This window comes from Crinia signifera, chromosome 1 (assembly GCF_055691185.1).
Source record: "Crinia signifera chromosome 1, ASM5569118v1, whole genome shotgun sequence".
Taxonomy (NCBI): domain Eukaryota; kingdom Metazoa; phylum Chordata; class Amphibia; order Anura; family Myobatrachidae; genus Crinia; species Crinia signifera.
In genome coordinates, this window is record NC_139217.1 from 111561893 (window position 1) to 111588421 (window position 26529).

Below are 26529 nucleotides of genomic sequence, written 5' to 3' on the forward strand. Positions count from 1 at the left end.
TAGGCGCTGTGCAGCTTGGCGGGTGTGTGTTCCCTGTGTGATAAGTGTACAGTCTCTGCTTGTATTATTACCTACCCGGCTGCTGCAATGACCAGTGGCGCCGCTGATGGCTGCCTAGGAGCTGCGCAGCTCGGCGGGTACGTGTTCCCGATGTGATAACTGTACTGTCCCTGCTTATATTGCTACCTACCTGGCTGCTGCAATGACCAGTGGCGCCGCTGATGGCTGCCTAGGCGCTGTGCAGCTCGGCGGGCATGTGATCCCCGCAAGTGATGCTCTCAATGTAATGTGTATAATGTCTCAATGGAATGTATGTAAAGGTCTCCCCCCCCCCCCCCTTTCATCCCCGCTTGATGCTGCACTGTAATTCCACAAAAAATTCCTAGTGTGCGCAAGCACACATTGCCAATAAAGTTGATTCTGATTAACTACACCAATGCATTTCACTAGTGAGAGGTTTTAGGGGTATATTCAATGGATGTCAGATCCATTCTGAAATTCTTTTGACGGAATGGATCCAGCATCCATTAATCAATGTAGCGGCCAAATCCAGATGTTGGATTTGGCCGCTGATTGATGCTCACCGGGCCGTCGCGGGGATCGGGTGACCGCAGCAGCAGGAGGCAGCAGGATTGCCCAGGAGGCTGTGAGGCAGCGGGAGCTGCTCTCACCCGGCCCGGCAGCAGGCCAGTGAGTGCAGAGGGCTGGGTACGGGAGGCGGTGGGAGGGTACGGGAGGTGGCAGGAGGGTATGGGAGGCAGCAGATAGGAGAACGTCACCATATAAGCTGCTGCCGCTCACCCGGCGCTGTCCTCTATGCCTCAAGCCGACATCTTTTCATGTGGGATTGAGATTGCCAGAAACATGGGCAAAACCTTTCGGTTTTGGCTGTGTGTCCATCAAAAGCAGGTGGATTGGCAGATATTCCACCAATCCACCTGGTTTTCGCTAAAAAAAAAACAGCTAGCACTGAAAAGGTCGGAACCCCTTCCGACCTATTAATATCTTAAACTGAAAAGGTATTTTCGGCAAGAGGGCAGTTTCGACATCAATTGAATATACCACTTCGTGTTAAAAGCGGTCGTATTAGTAGAAAGCATCAGTTATGTGATGAGAGTGTTACATAAGTTAGATGCAATAATTAGGGTGTTAAGGAGTGTTAAATTGGATAAAAATAAGATCTATTTAGGTGCTAAACAAAGTGGCCTGGTTGCTTGTAACACATTGCAAGAGATCGTCCATGAACAATATTGTTAACGATTTCCCCGTGAACTGCCTGTAACTCCTTGACAAACAATAGAATGCATACACATTGAACAATATTGTTATCAATATTCTGCGACCACACCCAGGAGTATACATTAGTTGACCAGATAGACAGGATTTGACTGCAGAGGGGGTTGTTAAAGACTAGCATCAGCCCGCACCATTAACGATCAGGGGCCTAATTCAGATCTTATCGCACTACTGTGAATTCACAGGACATGCTCTAAAGACTGTGTATGCCGACGGCTGGCCCATAGAACACATGAGCGAGGCCATCCTGTTATAAAATCCTGCTACTTTGATTGTTGCCCGTTCACAAGTTGATTGACAAATGGAATTGAGGGTAAAATTATATTGGTGATATTGCAAGTGGAATTGAGGGTAAAATGTGCCTTTTTGCAGAGGACACAAAGGTATGCAACAGGGCAGACACACCAGGAGGGGTAAAACAAATGATTGATGATCTAGGTAGATTAGAGGGATGGACAAGACAGAACATGGCAACTACAGTTTAATGCCCAAAAATGCAAAATGATGCACTTGGGTCTCAAAAATCCAAAGACTAAATAAAGTATAATGGCACTATAATGGAAACTACGGAGGAGGAGAGGGATCTAGGTGTCACTATTTCAGGGGACTTAAAGGCAGGTAGGCAATGTAATAAAGCAATGAAGAAGGCAAGTCAGATGCTTGGTGGCATAGGGAGAGGTGTCAGCAGTAGAAAGAAAGAAGTAATAATGCCACTGTATAGGTCATTGGTACGACCTCATCTAGAGTACTGTGTCCAGTTCTGGAGGCCATGTCTCCAGAAGGATATAAATACATTAGAGACTGTACAAAGAAGGGCAATCATGATTGTTTAGTACTTTATTTCTCCTTAAAATTAACTCCAATAGGAACTTCAAAATCTACAGTTTACAGCAAGGAATTGTACATTTATTGCATCCATATGGGCCCAGACTTTTGCCTGTTGAGGAACAGTGGTAAACCTAGACTAGAGATGTGCGGGTTCGGATTTACTCGGTTCTTACCACCGAATTAGCGCAAGTTCGCATATATCCAGACTGTTCTTATATTGGCTATACAAAACATGTGATGGCCGATAATCAATTAGATCTGAGCACATCCGAACCTGCACATCTGTAATCTAGTCTAACCACACACTACCTAGGGCAAGATAAAGAAGGTGGCCACAATACCCTTTAACTTTAGCTATTTGTAAGTGAATATCAGTGCTTGACAGTCTAGGTACATTTTTTTTTAAAGCTCACACATAAGGAATGTTATTATTGTATAGGAGGTTTGGTGGGCAAAACCCTTACATCGTATATTTTGAAACAGGCTGATTAAGTAACCAAATATTTTAGACAAAGGTGCAATCATGATATATGATTGCTGTGCATTTTGTATTTTAATCTAGGGGCCTCAGTCACTGAAGGTTATTATTGACAAGATACATCTGTATGCTACTTAATTACAGGCAGCTCATCAAATAATTATGGCATATATGGTATAGGTGCTGGTGAGCTCAAATCTCCCACACAAAGAAGAGGGTATTTTGATACAGGTGGGGTGATGTACAGAGGTGTATTTTATTTTAATCTTAATGATAATTGCATTTTAACAGTCCAAACTAGAATGTGGAAGGAAACCAGAATATACTGTAGTGGGGCAAAGTCCAAATTAATGGCTAAATTATCCCCTTAAAGAAGACTCTAGATCAGGCATGTCCAACCTTGGCCCTCCAGCTGTTTTGAAACTACACATCCCAGCATGCCCACAATAGTTTTAGCATTCCCTAATAGCAAAACTGTTGCCAGGCATGGTGGGACTTGTAGTTTCACAACAGCTGGAGGGCCAAGGTTGGACATGCCTGCTCTAGATCATTGCAAACTTTTATTCTGACATAAAAACAAGAATAGCAATAAATTCCCCCATGTTTTCAGTAATCCATGGAAAAACTACAAATTCAAAGAATGAGGATATCCTTTTTTATCTAAGGGGTAGATGCTTGAATAATATTATGTAGCTTAATATAATAAGCAGGGAAATCAATGTCTAATCCCTATCAGTCTTTTAGTGAGCTAACCTATTGAATTGAATATATTTCAGAGGTCTTCGGGGATCCTTGACAAAGTGTCTTTGCACGAAACATGTTGGCCTATTGGAACATTGTACTTTGACCTGCTTTATCACATTTTCAGTCGATGAGAAAATAGCCAGACAAATCCAAACCGCTACAGTGATACAGCGGAGGAACAAAAAGGTCCATACAGAGTAATAGCTGGATTTCCAGCCTGTTTGCTACACAATATCCTAAACCTCAAAATGTTTGTAGTCTAAACTTTCTATATCATCAAAACATTCTGGATTCTTCTTTTTATGTGTGCTCAGTTTATGTTTTGTGTTTGTTGAGTTGGAGCTTACAAATGATACACCCAAGCTTACTATTAACACTACATGCACGTATTTGCGCTCGCTCCATTCTACACTGCCAAGCCTTTCCTCTTGAATTGAACTGCTTATTGCTTATAGCAGTGCGGGTTTTTATTTGGTGTTACCTAAGCACCCATAAAAGAGCTAAAATAAACCTGTCATGTACAATATTCTAAAAAAGATATCCCTTGTCTCAACTAACGGAAGATAATCAGGAGTTGTGGCTAGTCTCAAGTCTTTTAAGTTCCCACAGCAAAGACTAGGCATCTTATGGTTCCTTTAGGAGCGAACCTAACTGAACACTATTTTCTCAATGACACATTTATGCACATCCACCATCATCTTCAAAAAGGTAAAAAGAATCATTTAAATGAATGAGGTCATCAATGGAAAAACTTGAAACTTGAATAATAGCGAACGAAATGAACCATCATTACCAAAAAAACTTGTCCATCTTGACCTAAGCATACACTGTCCTTTATACGAAAACCCAGTTTTTGCACATGGGAAAAATTGCAATTTACTTGTGTTTGCTTCTAAATAACCCCAAAAGTATGCACATTGCATACAGAGCCTGCTCTAATGGCTTTATAAATTCACTTTCCAACAAGCCAAGAGGGCATGCCTATGATGTACTAGCCTTTGCTTCCTAGCTGATAACCTACAACAAACACATGCTCACTGAAAAACAACTGTTACATAATAACTGTGGCGATGAGACCGATTCATTTTAAGGATCCCAGACACCAGACTCTCACAAAGTAGGTATTTTGAAGGAGTCAAGGATTACACCATGTTTTTTATATGTGGGGATGAGTCTTTTTTTAAAGAAAACAGATGCAGTAATTGATGACACTGCACCACACTAAATTACACTCGGGTGCCCTTTCACACATGCAATTCTGTGCTCTTATCACTATGACAGATGAAGTTGCTGCACTTCTCCCTTTCTCCCACCTCTACTACCTGTTCTTTTGACCCTGTTCTCTCAAAGCCCTTTGCAATCCATCTCCTACATTAATCAAAGTCCTAACCTACTTATTCAAACTCTTCCTTACTGCTGGTACATTCCTCCCGTCTCTAAAATGTGTTGGTATCACACAAATACTAAAGAGAATTTCTATTGATCTCTCTATGCTTCTAACCTATGACCCATATCTATTTACCCTCACCTAGGACTTTATCGAGCCACTTGTCTACATGCTCACTACCTGTGGCCTTTCAGATAATAATAACTGGCTTGATATTTTATAAGCTGATCTCTATTCACTTCATTGAGACTGCACTCACAAAATGACTCATTGCCACATTCATTTGGTTACAACTCTAGCTCTCCTCACAATTTGCTACCACCACACTACTAATGGCTTGAAGCACAATTTCCTCTTAGGCCTGCCAGATATATACAGTCACCTACATCGCTTCACTTAGTCAACGGATATGTTATCATTGGTTTGGAAAAACTTTAAGTATGTATAAAAAACTATTTTCCTTTCATCTGCTTACATGCAGTAATGTCATATTACAGACTATGGTATATATTTAATTGATGCCGGATCCATTCTGAAATGCTTTTGCAGGAATGGATCCGGCATCCATTATTCAATGCAGTGTCGGATTTGGCCGCTAAAGGATGCTCACCAGGCCGCTGCGAGGACCGAGTGAGGAATGCGACAGGAGGCGAGATGGAGCCGAGATGGGACTGGGTGAGCTGCTCTCACCCAGAATGGTGGCGTGTGGGTATGAGAGGCGGCAGGAGGATGTAGGCAGCGGCGGAAGGGGGTGGACGGGAGGTCAGCACGTGTAAGCTGCTGCTCACCCGGTGCCGTCCTCCCTGCCTCAATCCGGCATCTTTTTATGTTTCGGTTTTGGCTGTGTTTCCTTTAAAAGCAGGTGGATTAGCAGCTATTCCGTCAATCCACCTGGTTTTCAGCAGGTCGCAACATTTCGATCTGCCGGGGAAAAAAACTGCTAGCATCGAATAGATCGGAACCCCTTCCGATCTATTCAAGACGAAAACTGCAATCTTATTGGCAAGACGCCAGCTTTGACATGCATGGAATATACCCCAAAATAACTGTATTCGACACCTCACCCATTGGCATAAAAATTACTCAATGAGTTTATCCCTACCAAAAGAGCATGTATAGGTTGCAATGACCCATACACCAACTTATGGCCAATAGCCATAAGCGTTTGCAGCACATTGTCATCTTTTGGATGCAGCTTACTTGATTTTTGTTTTACAACTACATCACCACTTCTTAGGTGTGCTTTAAAAATGCTCTTTGCTGAGTTTGACTAATTCAATTCTTAACTGAACGAGCCCATAGAGTGTGGTGGGTTTTGTACAATGGAGAAAGGAGAAGGAGGAACGACTCTTTTTGGGGGCACTCTTGGCTGAGATTACATATAGTAATCGATTATAAACATCTATCAGGATGTTTTACATGTCAGGGGTATATTGGGGGGTGGGGGTATCTAGATACAAGCTCAGAGATGATACTGGTCGTTCTAACAGCTCCTTTGTTGGAGCCCTTCTATGGGGACAAAGTCCTTGACTGAAACTGTATTGGCAGTGGGGGTACTAGTCACACATGGAGAATGAGATGGGATGATCCATCCGTAGGTATGTTGTATAGGTTTAAAAATTAACTTTTATTCATTCTCAATAAAATAAGTACTAGATAAACATTTTCAGGGGTTGACACACAAACGTACCAACATATGTTTTATCACACTTATATACCTGTGCCCGACGGGCACTAAGTCCACTTGTATTGCCTCCGCAGGGGTTTGTCTTTACTAGTTTAGAGAGTGAGGCCTCTTAGGCTAGCCCACTGGCGGTTGAAAATGACCCACTGCTACTCACGTGTCCCTGCTTGTGAGGAAGGGGGTCAAGTAGTGTGCTGTTCCAACCTAAGCGTGTATCTTTGTGTATCAGGTAAGCTGATTACTTAGGCTTAGTCATACAGTGTACACTTTGTTACTGAGTTTTTACAGTTTTTAGAAAAAAAGCATCATAGGTACTGATTCCAGAAACAAATTGGACCGTATTGTGTATTTAGAACCAAGCATATACAATTGTGTATCAAGTGAGTTGCTCCCTTAAGCTTGGTCTTGCAATCTATGTGGCTTGTTTAGAAGTCTGAATGCTTAAGGGTAGAACATCTACATCATAGTAATACTGAAGTCAGACTTTAATTATGTTTTGTACAATGTCAGTCAGTTGATCAATGGTCCTATATAGCACAATGCCCAGTTGGATTTGCCAGAAACAAGTACGCATATGAACAAAACTAGTAAATGTTGTACCAAATGCTTAGTGGAGAGACGTCAAGCACCCAATTAATGGCTGGGTTCCACAAAATACTCGCAGATCAACGATCCACGTGTTTCCCAACTATCCGATCATTTCAGACAATTAGAGATTGAATACTGATCGGTGAAATTACCGATATGTCCGACTTGGAAATATTATGGCACTCGGAAACGAATACACCCTTAGTCTCTAATGTGTAAGGGCACACAAACTGATGTACCACTCTAAAATTTTATAATTAACCAAAAATTCATAAAGCACTCACAAAGTGTCCACAGTACTGCAGAGTAAAATAAGAGTTTATGAGAAGAAAGACCATAAACAAATGAAGACCATAGCATAAATACAGACTAGGAGCATCAACATTACAGCAACACTACAGACAGGGGAAAATGTAGAAAAACTCACAGAAATATGCTGACCAGGCTATAGGTGGGAGTTTATCCAGTACTTAATGACCCAGTATCCAACACACAGGCGTGCAAAACAATGTCAGAGTTTCTAAAGGGGAGAAGATACTAGATACATGTAAAGTGGAGGACAAGAACAGAAGGGAAATGGGCCCATCAAATACTATATGTAAGTCCTGATAAAATTAATGTTTGAGGCAGCTGCCACAGTAAAATATTAATACAAAATACAGTAATGTGCACTAAATTGGGAGCAATAGCCTGTTTTCAGCAGTAATAAGGTCTGTACCTTGAAGAATGCTGGGAAAAAAAATTATTCACAAGAAAAATAATAATCAGGATGCAAATGGAGCACATTTACAAGGTTATACAGGTTGAGTATCCCGTATCCGAATATCCATTATCCAAATTATTCCGAAAACCATACTTTCCAGAAAGTGAAAAAAAAAATTTTTTTTGCTAAAAACTCACTGGGGACATTTGTAACAGCACTACTGAGGACATGATATGTAACTATCACTATATATGTACAAGAAAATGACTGCTTGGCATTCAAATTCAATATCTGAGATAGTACACAAATTTTGTTTCATGTTTTGAAACCTTGTTTTTTGAACAAATAAAATATATTTGTGTGTATTTTATGTGGTAATAAAATATATTTGTGTTTATTTTATGTGTTTATACAGCATAAATGCAAGAAACTTCAAAATACATCATTGAAATATTAAAATATTCCGAAATACGGAATAATCCGTTATCCAAAATTCTCCTGGTCCCGAGCATTTTGGATACGGGATACTCAACCTGTACATCAAAATAAAGTTGTATGTATTAGACTCACCTCAAACTCCGAGTGTCTGTGTATTTCTTCTGCACGCTGTCTGCTCAGTATAAATTCTGCTTCGTTTGCAACTCTCACCAGGTGATCTTTCATGGTTTGGCTTAACAATCTACAATACACCATGGGGGAAACATCAAAATGCTGAAAATGCACTGTACATGCAGAAACCAAAATTTACAACACTTTGGCTAAAGGTGCAAACACACAGTGTGACTTTGGCTCTGGCTGATTATCACAATGTGATTTGCCTTGAACTCCCCTGAGCCCAGAACCACTAACTACATTTTTATGATATTAACCCTTTGAGTGCCAAGCGAATTTGATAAAATTGGCGTGAAAATTGCCAAGCAAACATTTTTATTCATCATAATGACCTGTAATGTTTACCTTATATAGGAAATATAATCTTTTTTTACACAACATTTTTTATTTGAATAAAAAAAAAAAAAATATATATATATATATATATATATATATATATATATATATATATATATATATATATATATATATATATATATATATATATATATATATAAAATAGGAGAAGACTGCGTCACTCGGGACTGGTTCAATAACAAACAACTCATAGCCAGACAATGGCCCTTATTCTGATTGACGCGGACTTTACCGCGTACTTACGGATCGCGTCTTTACGGCGTCTGCGCATGCGTGGAGAACGCTACGCGCATGTGCCACGCCTTGACTCGGTACCAGTTCGGGCAAATCCCGTCCAAAACTGCTCACCGCTATCAGTCGGGAAATAGGGGCGTATTATGGGCGTCATGCGGAATGACACATGGGCGTAGTTTCAAAGTGGGCAAAACGGGGCGGAAACATGGGCGGACACGGGGGAGTACACTTATGTTGGGGGGCGTACATTCGGAAACCACTCCGAATGCACGCGATGAAAAAGGGCAGAAATGTGCGGTGTCCACAAGTGTACTATTGCTTTGCGGACACCACTCGTTCATGCGGTAGGCGAACGTACGCCTAATGACTACAACCATTAACACCTGAACCCAATAGAATCGACTCCTTTACTCATTACTCACTAATAGGACGCTTGTCAGTGCTTTAATTGAAACCATTGCACTTCAATTGCTGTAAGGGTTAATGTGTGCAATGCATGTGTTAGGCATGCTTGTAAGGATATATTGGAATCTAATTGATTCCAATTCCAAATAAGAAGTTTTTTATGAGGATAGGTATTTGAATAAGTGGGTCATGTGATGTATAGCAGAAGATACTTCATAGTGGGTTTTTTGGCGTAAATACTCCGCTTACGTGCGGTAGCACCGCTTGGCTCCCGTTCGGATGCGGTATTCCCGAGCATACTCTGTAATACTCTGTAATACCGTGCCGAATCGGAGTGTTTCTCCCGCACACGCATGCTTTGTATGTCGTCCGTAAACACGCCCTGTTCTTAAAGAGTGAGTCCGTCCGAATGCGGAGGACACGTGGGCGTTTCTACGGACGATGGCCGCACGCGGCAAAACACCGTGGCGTGCGGACCGCACCGTAAGAATGCGGGAATATCCGCACCAACCAGAATAAGGGCCCAATGTCTGGCTATGAGTTGTTTGTTATTGAACCAGTCCCGAGTGACGCAGTCTTCTCCTATTATCTACATGGGACAGCATTGCCTGTACTTATACTGAAGGCACCGGGCAAAAAGTTTCCTTCTGGAGTTGAGTGCCAGCGTTTTTGCACAATTATATATATATATAGATATATATAGATAGATAGATAGGAAAAGTGAGCGATGCTGGCATTTTTAGCAGATATTTTGCACATCTCTCGCAGATGTTAGCTCTCAAAGGGTTAACTATACTGGAACACTAATTTGTACAGAACACAGACAAAATTGACCTGTCTGTACAGTCTATTTTTTACTTGTGATATTTACCTTGCAGGGCCACACATTGGCATCGCAAGCTGTGATATGTTCTATCTTTTCTTCCGATTTTGACTATATATCGCACAGTGTGTATGCACCCTAACTTGCCAAACTTCCATTTCCAATGCAAAAAAGAAAAAAACATTTATGATTCAGTGACCAAAAGGATCCCTAGATCAGATGTAATGTTCCTATATTAGTTAGTCATACATTACGGGCAGCACGGATGGTTTAATGGTTAGCATTACTGCCTCACAGCACTGAGGTCATGGGTTCGATTCCCACCATGGCTCTAACTGTGCGGAGTTTGTATATTCTCCCCGTGTTTGCGTGGGTTTACGCCGGGTTCTAAGGTTTCCTCCCACAATCCAAAAATATACTGGCAGGCTCCCACCAAAATTAACCCTAGAATGTCTGTGTGCGTGTACATGTGGTAGGGAATAGATTGTAAGCTTCACTGGGGCAGGGACTGATGTGAAGTTCAACTACACTCTGTAAAGCGCTGCGGAATATGTATGCGTTATATAAGAAACTGATAATAAATAAAATTTCACCACTTTTCTCTATTTTTAGGGTTAGTAGGGAATCACCCTATTTAATTGTAGGGACGATTTTTGCCTAGGTGAAAAATTCAGAAGCGGTGAAAAACACCTGGAGCAGCAAATTAGGCACATACGACTTTGCGGCGAAATTGCGGCCACTAAAAAAGTTCTCATTTGCGGCGACAAATATCCACAATTGAACAGTCTGGGTTGGATTAGTTAATTTTTTTTTACAGCTATGCAAAAGAGCAGAACTAATTGAATACCCCCTTAGTTTTATGGGGTAGTCCTGAGTTTCGAAGATCACAAAGGTCATATCAGAAAAGGGGAAGGCCTTATAGGTAATATGTACAATATGATTTGCTACAGTTAGCGCTCTGGCCTGTTTATCACACTTTAGTAATCAGGAAATCTATGCAGTCAACTACGAATCATGCTATACATATGTTACCATTTGTCCTTCTTATATCTCTTGCCTATAGACAATTTTAGTGGGAAGTTAGGAAAATACTTATTACACTTGCCATCATTGCTTTAAATACCTAACTTTAGTGTTATGTTACATATGTATTTCCAACGCATTATTAACAATGAAGGTGTCATTATAAATAATAATGCCACGGATAGATGACAGAAATAGGTTTCAAACTAATCAAAACCAGAATGAATAAACTGTATTTATTCTGGTTTAAATTAGTTGGGAACCTAGACCAAGGCATTTGTTTTTGGCCTTACTATTTTCCACATGAAACCAACGCCAGTGGCCTGGAAGTTGGTGAACAGAAGTTAAAAAAAAGCATTATACGTGTAGCAATCACTGCAACACCAAGAATAATACAATTACCCAAGGATATTACTTCGAGATGTATTCATGATCTAATAATAGAAGTCTTTACTTATTATGCCAGGAGAAAGGAATAAACTTTTCTCATTTTCCTTTTCCCTAGCACATATTGGGCCAGATGCAATAAGCTTCAAAAGTGATAAAATGGAGTGTGATAAGCAACCATCCAATCAGTTCCTGCCTAACATTTTTTCAAACACAGCCTGTGACATGGAAGTTAGGAGCTGATTGGCTGGCTGTTTATCACACTCAATTTTAGCACTTTTGAAGCTTAGTGCATCTGGCCTATAGTCACTAAAGTACAGGGCAATTCAATAAGATGAGATGTATTGCACAAATCAGTGTTTAACATGCATTTTAATATCTTATAAAGGAAAATAATTTAAATGCACAATTTAGGAACAAATTAAGACACATTTAAGAAGCAACTACAACAGCACAGTGCATGCATCACCTGCAAGTCATCCCTAATTAAATTAACTCCGATGAGTGTTCCGATAAAATACAGAAAAACATGTTCAAATTAGAAAACTGCACCAAAATGTTCCACTTTTGATTTACTATGAAAAACAAAAAAGGATACAGCCATAAAGTCGGCAATAACCGTGTCAACATCTAGTATGTTGACACCAAGATGTCAACAGTTATGTCGACATTTTAAGAATAATTACATGTTCACAATGTCAACATCTGAAATGTCAACATGTGAAATGCTGACAGGTTAGAGTACATTTTAGTAATATGGGGAATGCTCATGGGAATAAGTCTCTTAGATGACCGCTGGGACCCGAAAAGACACCGCTAGAACAGACGCAGCCATCAGGGCCAGTATAAAATGACTGCTGGCCAACCAGGGATGATAAGCTAACATTTCATCAGAGTCCCCATGATGAATGAAAACTGCAGGTCGGCATTATGAATGTGTACATATCCTACCATGCCCAAATATAAAATACATTGTAAAAGATGGACAAGCTTGCATTTAACCCAAAATCCTCTATCAACCCCAGTGCGAAGAAGTCTGTACTGTACAAGTGCAACTTGGTGCTTCTACGCGGTAAGCGCAATAAAAAAAAAAAATAGGCATGGAAAAACATTGACAGGTATTCAATGCTGTTTGCGAGTGGTGACAGCGAGCAGGTCTTCCTGCTCGCTGTCACCACTCACCCTGACAGCATTCAACACACCCTCCGCATCCGCCAATTCCCCCTCGCTCCGTTTTTTGAGCGAGGGAGAATTGGCGGATGCGGCTCCAGAATCAGCGAGCCTCGCGGCTAAAAACTGCGAGTTTTCTGCAGTAGCCGCGGGTCTCGCTGTTTTGGGGAATTCTCGCCATCCTGTGACGGCGAGGATTTCCCCAGAACGTTGAATAGAGCGAGCGGCCAGCGCGGGGGTTAAACAGCGAGGATCGCTGGTTTTCAGCAATCCTCGCTGTTTAACCCCCTCGCAGGCCGCTCGCTGCAGCATTGAATACCCCCCATTGACTCACTCACTGGGCTGTGGGGGAAAAAGGTAAATCAACAAGACTGGCATATCTGTAATCCCAATAGGGTGAATAAAAGGGGTGTGGATTAATAGATAGACAACCAATAAGATGACTTCACATGATCAATATGGATATGAATGGTTGACAGTGTTTAAGGTCAACACTGCAAAAGGTTGATACTGAAATAGTCATTAAACATTAACTGCCCCCCCCCTCCCCTTTGTACCTAACTCAAGGCTAACAGCACTGTCTATTAATCTGCTGTCCTTTTGTGAATGTTGACCTAACACGTCGACTATGTGGTGTCGACCTAAACACTGGATCTTCCAACTAGATACCAGACAGAAGTAACTGAAGCCACTGCCCATTATATAAATAGGAAACTAACGTAAAACTCGCACAATCCCATCTCATACAAAAAGAAAAAAAAACAGACATTTTTTTTTTTGCATTACTGTGTAAATAAACAAAGACTCACCAACCTGAAAAAACTGACACTTCTATAAAGGGCAGTCATTCCAAGTGTATTGATAAGTCTTTAATTAGAGGGGTTTTAATTAATTAATTTTGAGAAACGGGAATTCCACTCATGACAATTATGCCACTAGGAAAAACCTTGCAGGCAAATATAGATTGACTTAAATCTTCAGGACAATCTTATGCAGCAGGATCACCTACAGCATTGCTAACAAAATCTAATTTAATAATTCCACATATGCCTAGCTGAACAGTAACAGTTAAAATCCCATTCCGTGCCACTTTTTACCCATTTTTTATATTTTATTATTATTATTATTATTATTATTATTATTATTATTATTATTATATTTGCTAAATATCTCCTCTAGAAGCAATTCCTGAGAGGATTCTGGAAAACAGAGCAGGTGCTGAAGCAAATGTACATGTTTCAGAATTTATTTTTAATTCTACATGTATCCAGGCTTTACTAGTATCCCAGCATGTCTTTCATTAATAAGACAGAGAATAAATTAAAAACAATAACAAAAAAACCTTGCATTTATTGGCAGCATGAAACATGTAAAAACAAATGAAGATTAGTCATTAATTTGTTAAAGATGTTATCAAGTCTGTGGGTAAAATACGCTATTGCTTCTTTACTTGGAGATGCTGTTATCTATAGTAATGAAACATTAATAAAGGGAACAATCTGAAGCAGTCGCTCTATAAAAAAGGTCAAGGCAGGCCATCCCTTCATAATAGGAAACAACAACAGAACAGGCCTAGGCAGTGTAACTGAACACTCTTGTTACTGTTCTGTGACCTCTGGGATCAAGGTTGATAGAAAGAGGTCTCCACAGTCCGGCTTCTGAAACCAGTATGAAGCAAAGAATTACAAAATTTGTTTTACAAGCCAAGAGGTTAAGCTCTATAAGAAGGGAGGAAAGTAAAGATTGTATAAACTACATTTGAGGCTTTTATTCTCTATAAGACAACTAAATTTAATTTTTCAATTTTGAAAACCAAGTGATTGTTATAGTTATGTATACTTCAGAGTTTTTATGTTAGCGCAGCATAACACGTTAAAGTGTAATTTAATGAATACATGTTACTGTGGGAGAGATTTACCAAATCTTGGAGTAAGTGTCTTTTATACGCTGCACTATAAAAATGAGTTACAAGCCGATTGGTTTCTATGAGCAATTGCTCAACTTTCTCTCTTTCGAAGGTTTGATAAATCTCCCACTGTCTACAAGTACATATTTAAAAATTGGTGATAACCACAGATTTGTATCCTTTTTTTTTAGCTCCCTTGACTACCATATTGGTATTGTTTTCCACATCTGTTATATTTCAATATTAGCATGAGCTCCCATCAACAAGAGAAACGTGTGCAGCAGATGTGAACAAAAACCATGCTAACAATTAAAGGGCAAGCTTCAAAGTACCAGAGACAGACACTGCAAACTCCGCATTCTTTCCTCTACACTACACAGCCTTGAGAGAGACTTCTCACTACTTAATAGACAGAAAGCTTGACAGGGGTTTTAGTCTCTTACTGTAGAGTATTTGTTGGGCCCTGACCATAAAACTTCATTGCCTAGAATGTCTGCCTGCATTATATGCATTATAACCGGGCAGTGGGGCTGAAAAGGGCTTTTAAGTGCCAACACACCTATGAAATTACACTTGTTGTCCCACCGATAATCCATCACTAACACTAGGTTTCAACCATTCTGATTTGACGGACCATACACTATAAGTCATTGACATAGGGGCATATTTAACAAAGAGAGATCTAATTTACTGGTTACCACTCATTACAGATTTTTAAATGGTGCTCTGACCAAGCACCATTTAACATTCGCAGAGTGATAACAAGAATATCATTAAATCTGCTCCATAGTATGCCATGCCACACCACTTGGCCTTGTACCACAGTATCATACGTAAAATGACATCAAGCTTGTAAGCAAACTTTACACTAGGCTTGTATTTTGTATAATTTGTTATGCCGACTGCTTAGAGCTGTAGACGTCTGAGCCATTTACAAAGGATGATGATAATATCTGCCCCTTAAATGTTGGTTACTAAATAAAAAAAATACAATAAAAAAAAAGTTATCACAAAGTTAAATTAGTTTGTTCAAAAGTAACATGGAAACACACAATGGAAATTATGTTCAAATGAATTGGCTTTTACCTTAAAAAAAAAAAAAAATTATATATATCACAAACGCATAGTTCCAAACACAGCTCAGTCAATGTACAGGCTAAATGGCCGTGCTGGCATCCATAATGAGTTGCTTTATCAGTCCATACACAGGGTAAATGGCACCACTGGCATCTATACTGCGTTTCAAGCCTCAGTCCCAGACTCTGACGTCACTGTGTCCCAGCCCCAAACAGATTTCATAATAGGTGACTTCATCCCCCCACTAATGAAGTCACCTATGACAAAATGAGTTTGGGGCTGAGCCAACAAACGCCGATGTAGTGACTTCACAGAGTCAGGGACTGAGGCTTGGAACACAGTATAGATGCCAGTGGTGCCATTTAGCCTGTGTATGGACTGATGAAGCAGTTCACTCAGTAACTCGATCTGTGTGCAATTAAGCTGGACAATTTTAAGTGTTGAATATGACATTTATAATTGAATATGTTCATCATTTGATCCAAAAAGAGTTGTCAGTCTACATAACAAACTAGTTCAGCACAAATAGAAAAGGACAATCTAGAGAATATAAAGAATTTTTTTTTATGAAATCTGCATACCAACATCCAGATTTGGATAATTAATTTAACCACAAAAGCAAAGTGTTTTGTTTCTGGGTGATACATACACTGGAATCGTACTACTTCCTATGTGATAATGCATGTCTGATCATGTCTGATCATTTTGGTTTATTTCTCTTACTGCCAAAACACTTTTAGTACAATGTATCAACACTGGTCAGAAAATGTTATATACACACTCCACTAAAATGAAAGGGAAGCTAAAATAGTTTACTTAAAAAAAGAGAAAAAGATAGACCATTTATATGGTCTATCTCCCCCACCCCCCTCCCCTCCCACAATTGTGTCAGATTGTCAGATGACAACTGTCAACATTTTCATAAGGCATGACTTCACCTTGGAGAAAACAAAGGACTATTTCATCATTACCTACAGTACCTATAAAACTTCATGTCTTGCTACGTGATTACAAAATTCTCCCCTTCTATGGTCTATTCTTCTTTTGGACCCCCAGATAAATTATTATGTTAGAAGTAGCTCAAGTCTCACGAGCTGAAGATCTGAAAAGCTTAACTCAGTGGTCAACTATCAATCTCGATAAGCCATTTAGCTGTAACCTTCTCTCCAAGAACACTTATCTTACTGTACATGGTGGATTTTGAGAAGTCTAATTTGTCGTTGCCATTCTCTAGGAACATAATTTATTTTGATTAAGTACATGGTGCACCTCTTATCTTGGGCTAACTCCTTCCTTTCCGGGAAGTGGTTGAAAAGTCTAGAGTGTCCATAGAGACAGTCAATAGGTCGATACAGACAAAAAGGTCAACATGCACTAGGTCAACGATTGACAAATGGTCAACACAGGTAAAATGTTGACTGGACAATGGTCGACATGAGTTTTCCACAATTTTTCCTTGTTTATTTTTAGACTTTTTAATACTTTACATGCGCGTGGACTACAATTGGTAATGGTAAAGCGTGCCGAGCGAAGCGCCAGCAGAGCCAGGTACATGCTACAGTAATTGGGAGGACATGTCGAGAGTGATAAAAAAAAATGTTAATAACTAATTTTGACCTTTTTAGGCGTCAACTTTTTCCATGTTGACCTATTGTGTCTACACTACTGCATGTTAACCTTGTATTGTCGACCTATTGACGGTCTAACTAGATGCAGTAAACGTTTAAATTCACACAACCCTGTTCGCCATCCCACCCAAGAACCTCGCTATACTTCTAATCTCTTGTAAAACCAATTAAAGAAGTTACAATACCTAACAATGCAGATATTCCAAAACCACTCCAGCTTTATTAACACTGGTCTTAATTGAGAGACGCACACAATGTCGATGTGTGACACGGTGGAGGGATTTTTTGCAAATGCTCATGTGCCACAATAAACTTGGGTACGGGATCACAGCTGTGATGCCATTTTGCAACCCTCTGTGAAACAGTACCACTGTTAATGCTTACTTTAAAGAAATTATTCTTAAATTAGGGTATGTAATTAGACTGACGTATTCAATTTGACAGCTTTAAAATTTAATTTTTATTGAAGTTATATTTGAAACACAAGACAAATAGATAGTTAAAAAAAATGTCAATATCAATAATGAACAGAGCAAGAAATAAAAATATAAGATAGACAGGTAAAAAAAATAAAACATATACAAAAAAAAGAAAAGAAAAAAGAATACTGTAACCCCCCCCATAAATCACATGCAAAATATGTCAGGTATGTCCTAAAGTCTACCTGTGCATTGATGGACAGCTCAGGCTTTGTGCACTCTATTAAGACAAAGTTACCTCAGTGGTTATTGGTTGTGTGATATGGCTAGGCGAGTTCAATACTGAAAGGTCAATAGGGGTGTTGCGGCCACATGGATGTCCCTCCATTTCCCTATATTCCGTCCATCTGAACCATTTGATGTGGATTGAGGATGCTTTAGGGGAATAATCTACATCAGATGTTTCAAATAGGAAATGCTTATGTATCTTATTTTCAATCATGTGGATACTAGGAAGATCCGGGGACTTCCAAAGTTGGGCGATGGAAGCTTTAGCCGCCAATAGGATATGCCCGAGGAGGTATATGTCGCTAGCTGGTAGCATCCCTGGATAGTAGTGAAAGAGTGCAAGGAGAGGGTTCATAGGCATGGGTTGATGAAGTACTTTGGTTATGAGATGAAAGACCTCTCTCCATAGGGGCTCAGGGCCGGACAGGACCAGAAGATGTGTAAAATAGACCCCCACCCCACCGCATTGCCTCCAGCATAGCGAGGAGACAGAAGGCCAAAACTTATGGAGACGATCAGGTGTAAGGTAAGCCCTGTGAACTAGCTTAAAATACATCTCCGAGTGATTAACACATTTTGAAACTTTGAAACAGGAGCGAAAAATGAATTTCCATACCTCTTCTGAGAATACGTTTGGCAAATCTCTTTCCCATAGGTGTTGAGACGGGAACTTGTTATTCGAGCTAATAGAGATCAAATGTTTATACCAGCGAGAGATAACTCCCCTTGCGGTTGTGGCATCAAAAAATGACAGTAAGATTCTAGGTATGCAGAGCTTAACTAAGGATTTAGGGAGGAAACTGCTCAGCCAGTGTCTTATCTGTAAATATTTGTAGAAGTCTCGTTTCGGGACCTTATTCTGTTGTTGGAGTTGGGAAAAAGGCACCACGATTCCGTCTGAGAGGATATCTTGTAACGACACTACACCTAGGGGAACCCAGGAGTCTACATTCAGGTCAGGGATTAGGGCCGCTATGGATGTTAGGGTAAGTTGAGGTGAGGGTAGACAAATGTCTTTATCGATAGAGACCAACCTTTGCCATACTATAAGAGTTGTGCGGACCGCCTTACAGGTTGAGGTATGGGAAAGGGTAGCTGCTGGTGGTAGTCTAAGTAAATCTGGGAGGAGGAGGGGGGACATTAGGGCCTGTTCTATCGCAACCCAGGGTTTGTTATTGTCCGTCGAGAACCAATCTCTAGATTGGCTCAGGAGACAAGCTGAGTGGTATTTCTCCAGGTTAGGGTATGCTACGCCCCCCTCGTCTTTAGCACAAGAAAGGGTGGTTTTTGCTATTTTACGTCTGGCGCCCCTCCATATGTAAGAGGTCAATAGCTTATTAAATTTGTTACATGTAACAGATGGAAGGGTTCGAGGGATAGTACGAAAAATGTACATCAGCTTGGGCAGAAGTACCATTTTCGCTGCTGCTATGCGTCCAACCCATGACACTTCCTGTAACATCCAATCCTTAGTAAAAACCTCGAAGGCACGTAGCAGAGGGTCATAATTTGCATCTAGGATGTCGCAGTCTCTAGCTAAGTTAATACCTAGGTATTTAATGGTCTTAGCCTTCCAGGTATATTTATATTCCTCCTTCAAACGGAATCGGTACATCTATCAGAATGAACTTAGGTCTACAGTCATTAGGTCGACCCCACTAGGTCGACTGGCAGGAAGGTCGACCTGACTTAAGGTCGACATGGGCCAAGGTCGACATGACTTAAGGTCGAATTTGCATAAATGTCGACATGAGGAAGGTCGACTGGTCATAAGGTCGACATGGGTTTTTCACTGTTTTTTATCCGAATGTCGACACAGTTGGCAATGAAAATCGGACCCTCGCATCGCTCGCCATGCTTCGGGCACTAAGTTCATTCTAATAGATGACCGCTTCCCTTCAAACAGGCTAGCGTACTATTTGGTATGTCTAATGGTAGAGCTTCCGTTTTAGTGGTATTCAACTTGTAGTACGAAATTTTAGAATAAGTATCTAGAATCGTATGTAGGTGGGGAATTTGACAGCTTTAGAGACAAGTCTGGGGCACAGGGCCCCCGAGTTGGTGTTGCCTAGCCTCTTTAGATCACTGCATTGTAAAAATTAAATTCAGCACGCAGACATCAGCACCACTACTGGGGTTTGCCTCACTGTATATACATATATTAAAATAAAATAGATAGATAGAAGTGGTGAGGGGGCATGCCACAGTCATCAGCACCAATACTGGGGTTTGCCCCAGCCATCACCAAGCTCTTCATGCAGATAGATGATGTGCTCAGGGCATTAATTTATGTGGTGCCAGCAAGGTAGAGTGCAGGCGGTTTCAGCAGGGAGCTGACGGGACAGGATGTATTTTCCCCTTTAAAAATCAGGCAAGGTGCGGCTAAAACAGCCTAGTGGGAACATAATATTTCATCTACAATCTATAACACTGCCATCATCCGAGGAATCTAGCCCCTCAGTGCATTTGAGGGGCCCCCTGAAATTAAATGTCCTTTCACAGTCTTTGTACATCCGCCCATCATCATTGTCCAATAAGACACTTACTAAATTCCTTATTCAAGTCTCCTTTTGTTCGCGGTATGCGTTTGGCCAATATTTTTACAAATATTTCAGGTGTTCTTGTAAGTTTTTATTTCAAAGGTACCAGGTTCCAGTGCACATAAGGTTTCGCAAGTATCCGTTAAGGCTCACTGTAAGGTCCCAGTTTGCCAACTATTCACACACAAAGGAGAATATGTTAAGAACTGCTTCTCTTTATACAACTGCCAAACACGGAATTAATGGACACTAGAATTTTGGCAATTCCAGTGTCTTTAATTTTGGTACACTATGAAAGATATCTTGGTGGCTACTGATTATCAGATGTTGAGAGCCAGGAGAGGACCTATTGTGGTCCCACATGATCCGTGATGAAAACTGTACGGAGGGGAACGGACCTGCCGATTGATCAGTTATTTATGTTTTAAAGACATCTTGTTCAGCCAGTTGACTATTGTCCAGTTCTCACTAATGGCTTTCAGAGACAAAGCAATGATGCTGGAATTATAAAAAATAATAACTTGCACAGAAAATTACCTAAGTCACTCTCAGCATACTGTGTCACAGGCAAAGATAAATGTGGTGGCCTATCTTGGCTGAAGAGCAATCATTTCGACATTGGTCTCTAAATCAAGAAGATGGCTTCCTGCTACTGATCAAGATTCAGCCTTCCACAAGTGCCAAAAATACCAAGATACACACTAAAAATCCAATGGAAGCCTAAAACCAGCCTATGCATGTCCTCTCATCTCTTGTATGCTGAGGAAAATAGAGCTAAATTTAGTCATAACAATTGATTTTGCCCATGATATTTCAGGAGGACCCATGGCATCTACCGATTCGTCCGGACATTGTACCAACCCTTCATCTAAATAAAGAAGAGCTACATTAAATGGCATGAAATATATTAAGGACCTGACTAATGCTGGGTACACACCAAAACGATTTGGATTGGATGCAAATCGGATCGTACGATTTGCATACGATCTGATCCCCTCTGTATTCAGATGAATGGATCTTTTACAGATCCTACCTGCAGCAGGTAGGATCGGATTCGGATCCAATTCAGATCCGACCAAACAATTTTGACCAAATCTGCATCCAATCAGTCTGAATTGGATCCAGATTGATGGGATTGTGCCAAAATCGTTTTGGAGTGTACCCAGCATTATTCTGTGCTTCATCACAGTGGGTTATATTGTTTTAGAACTAGACTGATTTTTTTTTTCACCTGTGACCATTCCATATGTACAAAATCATTAGTCATCGTAATCATCTGGAAGACTGCTGTCCTCATAAAGCAACTTCAGCATAGTCATGAATGTTATTGCCTCCTTCATCTCTTCTGTCTATTTCATATGATTATAAAAGATTTTCCATTATCCATGATAAACATCCTAGTTGTTTCTTTAATTTTCTTGTCTTCAACACTAGAGAAGACTTCCATGATTCCCATGTTGAATGCAAACATTTATCTTTCTTATGCAGATCTATATTTGACTGGGGTCTTTATGTTAACTTTTCTAAACTTTTTTTTTTATTAAATTGCTTTAAATGTTACATTTTAGTTTATCAGAGAACCGTACTTAAAAGACAACTTCATATTCAAACTGCACTGGTTATACACTGCTATATGCTGTTGGCTTTCTTTCTTAATCCATTCCACAGGCTCTACAAGAGTACTGAATAAAAACACACTTTCATGAAGACTATCCAGCATAGAAGTGACTATAAAACACCGCTAACTTAGGTGCTAACCTTGAGCAGGTGTTTTTCTGCTTTTAGTGGTTGGACAGATCCATATTTACTCCAGATGCCATTTCTCTATATGCAATACACAGCAGCCCATTTAAAGGGGCAGTGAACGCTACGGAATGGTTAATAGTACTCTATCTGGCACCTGGTCCTTGCAGGGCTCTTTCCAATGAGATGGTATAGGCACATATGCAGAGAATTAGTGAGTACCTAAACCGTTGTTGCTGGGAGTCATTGCAATTCTCAGTTTCCAACAAAAGATGGGGCTTTGCTGGTAACACCCTGCACTACAGAAAATAAAACACTATTACACACAGAAACATTTATCAGTGGAAGAGGGACTTTTTCCACTAATATACCATTTACAAGCAGTTAAGGAGCCCATACACACTCCGATAGCGGCGTGCGTTCTGGGCTTAAATAGCATCCATCACATCGCATTGCATGCCTGGTGCATGCCAAGCGGTGCGATGAAAAGCAAGTACAAAAAGTATGTGCAGCACATACTTTTTGTACTGTGCGATGAGGTGACGCAGGAGCGCGCACCTCAAAGCACACATCGCACCGCCGCTATCAGAGCGTATATGGGCTCCTTTAAACATGGAACCAGTCTTTTTTTTTTTAGGTCAGGAATCAACCATAGTCAAGTTGATTAGTTAAACCTGTGAGCTGCCTTTAAGAATAGTTTCTGAGGACTGGTCAGGGACTCCTGATGCTGGACTAGAGGGCCAGACAAAAGGTTTGGGGTTTGTTATTACATTAGGAATTATTGGACTTTTAACCAAAATTTTCAGTCAGACCATGGAATGCAACGCTGTAACATGTTAACTGCAGTTTATCCATGTGAACGTCCTAACTACTGGAAAATAAATAAAGGTGCAATTTGAAATTTTACCCGGTATATGTGAATCTTGTTAAATGATGTATAAATAACTGTGTAAAAAGGGATAATTTAAATCTCAAATGCAACAATTTTTAAAGAACAGGATTTGAAGGTAAATCAATAAAACAAACATTTACACAGGTAGTGTACAATCAAGCTACTATGATTACATATGTAATGGAAATTTAGAGGTTTGATAATAGAAATGTAAATATTTCATAATACATAGCAAAAATTTAATTTACCTTCCTTCATTAACCAACTCAATGAATGCAAGTCCAGCATTTTTCTGAATGGAGTTCTGCCATTCCTAGAACAAAGAACAAATTTCATATGATATTTCGATTTTATTCTCTTACATTACAGTTTTTACTGCCACTGGTTTAGAAAGTGTGACTAATCTTGATGGAAGCCATTTTTTCCCCTTCTAATCATGTGTTACTTCAAAAGTATATTGGATAATAGAACCAAAGGGCAGTGTTGGCAGTTCATTGTGCACATAATACTCCTCTTAAGCCCCATACACACACTATACAAAATGATGCACAACCGATATTGCAAAAGGTACCAGGATAAAAAAAAAAAAAAAAAAAAAAAAGATCCATGGTATCCACAATGTTGTCACGGTATATACAGTCAGTGAGTAGATTGTCAGATTTAACTGCATGTTTAGACAACAGGGGTTATCGTTAACGATCCATGGGAGTGTGCATCATTAACTATATAGTGGGTACACAGTGAACAATATGTACGATATTGTTAACAATATCGTTATCGAGCATATTGTAAAATAATACCCACCTTAATTCACAGAAAAAAAAACTGAAAGTAAAAAAACTACTGATCAATTTGATTTGTGACATTTATACATTTTTGTACGATTGAGTCTGAATACAAGGCTTTTTTCACATCAAAGCCTCTATTGCGTTTCAATTGCAACTTTGTAAATGTTTGAAACAAATGCCTGTGTGGATAATCTCGCAGCCCAGTATCTGTATGGGGGGGGGGGGCGCGCTGTCGACGCTATTTCCGACAGGGAGCTGGCGCCTATTCAATGATGTTGTTTCCGAAGGAGCATCAAAGGTGCAGCTCGACAGAACGGACCAAACTTTAAAATGTCGGGTTAATTTTGTTGATAAGGGCAGTGGATTGTCAAAATCACTGCCGGATCTCCACAATCCATGGGTTGTGGACATCCAGACATGATTTCGACAATCCATGGCCGTTATTGACAGGTAGAACACTGAATTCCGCCTGCCGATAAACTGGCGAGCGGGCCGAAAATGGGGCAGGGTTACGACTGTCGAGACATTTTGACAGTAGGAACCTGGGATTGAATACCCCCTTAAGTGGTGTTTTGCTGCATCTGTAAGACACAAAACCTAAGAAAAAGACTGTATGCTACTCCTCTAAGCGTGACTCGGGTGTCTTGGCACTAGGTGTTTGAGGACACATCTCTCTGCACCGATTTCTAAGCATAAGTACAAGCACTGCAGTTGCCTGTGTGAAGTTATGCTTCACACAGGCATACATTGCCCTAAAGGCGGTGGATAGGTTTGTACAACATACCTACTCTATTTATAAAAAAATATATATATAAGGCGATGAAAAAAAAATAATAACATAAATGTTGATGATGAAATTGTACAAACGTTATGTAAAAGCAACGTGTACAGTACCATAATCAATTCAATATTTCATCATGTAACCAATAGCTTCTAGAACAATCACATTATATAAAAAGCATGTAATAGCCTTGGTTATCGGTCTCCCAGGGGCACAGGGCAGAAACACTATAAAAGCCTCAGGCCTACCACTAATGCAACCATGTAACTGTAAAGCACATTTTAACACTTAAGAAAGGATGGACTGCAGAGTGGATTCAGCTATGTCAATATTCTAGATTATGCCTAATTGACAAACATTTCCTGCAGTACCTTATCCTGGGGTCCTACATATACAGCCCCACTGAAACACCACAGAGATATTTCAGAAACAAACCACAAGACAGCTGTACAAGGACAGCAAAAATTATTTTTTCATATAAAGAAAAAAACAAAAAACTACTAAATATGAAAAAGGTAGTGTGCTAGTTCTCTACCAGAAAAAAAAAAAAAAAAAAAGAAACATATTTTTCCAAATGTCTAATGCAGGGTGCTCAGGCATTAGGTGTTAGTAAATGGTTGTCCTGACACTAATCAGCATATTTTACCAAATTACATATATTTAAAGTAGATTATGCCATAACCATTTTCAATACTTTGATTGTCACACCTTTACACATGCTGTATTACTGCTTAGTAATGTCAGCAGCAGCATAACTATAATATATATATATATATATATATATATATATATATATATATATATATATATATATATATATATATATATATATATATATATATATATATATAGCACTTGTGTGTGGCTTGAGAAAGGGGTGCGAGCCCCGAAACGTCGCTTAACCCCTTCCCGACATTTGACGTACATTTACGTTATGGTCGGGATGTACTTCCCGACACATGGCATAAATGTACGTCATGTTTTTAAACTGTCACCCTGACAGCAGACATCTTCCCTCATTGCCCAGGGGGGGCACCGATGCCCCCCCCCCTCAGCGATCGCTGCGATTGGCTGTTCAAACTTGAACAGCCAAAAGCAGCGTTTACTGTGTTATGTGTATAATTTTGACTCTGCTGCCCCCTAGTGTCCAAAAAAATTAAAAGCAGGTTGAAATAATGATGTAATAATAAAGTATACATATGGTCTTTGTTAGTTATTAACTATTTTGAGTGGTATGATTGTCTCACAAGCAGAAAATTTAACATTTTGCAAATTGCAAAATGTTCAATTTTTTTACGACATTTTGGTATTTTTCACAAAAAAAAACAGACTGTATCGACCAAAATTTACCACTAACTTAAAGTACAATGTGTCACGAGAAAACAATCTCAAAATCACTGGGATAAATAAAAGCAATAAAAAGTTATCCCCACATAAAGTGATACATGTCAGATTTGAAAAAAAGGCCTCCGTCAGGAAGGCAAAAAACGGCTGCGTCGGTAAGGGGTTAATAAACCACCAGTTTTTTTACAAGTCTCCGAGTGCCGCTCCCTACCACTGTACGTATATGCTGCTGGGTCTGGACCGAGTACCGCTAGAGAAGGCACCTGAGCAAGGTAACAAACAAGGATATTGGTTTACCCTGTGAGTGCCGGTTTACTGGGACTGTATATACATACATACATACATACATACATACACACACACACACACACACACACACACTAGTAAGCCCGCTCGAACCAAAA

The 26529-nt window shown here is 39.9% G+C and overlaps 1 protein-coding gene across 2 annotated transcripts in view; it reads right to left on the bottom strand.

The window, feature by feature from the left end:
• LRBA (LPS responsive beige-like anchor protein) overlaps positions 1 to 26529 on the bottom strand; it is a 544849-nt gene that overhangs the window by 324628 nt on the left and 193692 nt on the right. For both annotated transcript variants that reach the window (XM_083171504.1, XM_083171512.1), the window contains exons 34-35: positions 23461 to 23525; positions 8279 to 8387 (exon numbers count right to left, since the gene is read on the bottom strand). In XM_083171504.1, the coding sequence (XP_083027630.1) occupies positions 8279 to 8387; positions 23461 to 23525 (174 nt within the window). The remainder of the gene's footprint in view (positions 1 to 8278; positions 8388 to 23460; positions 23526 to 26529) is intronic.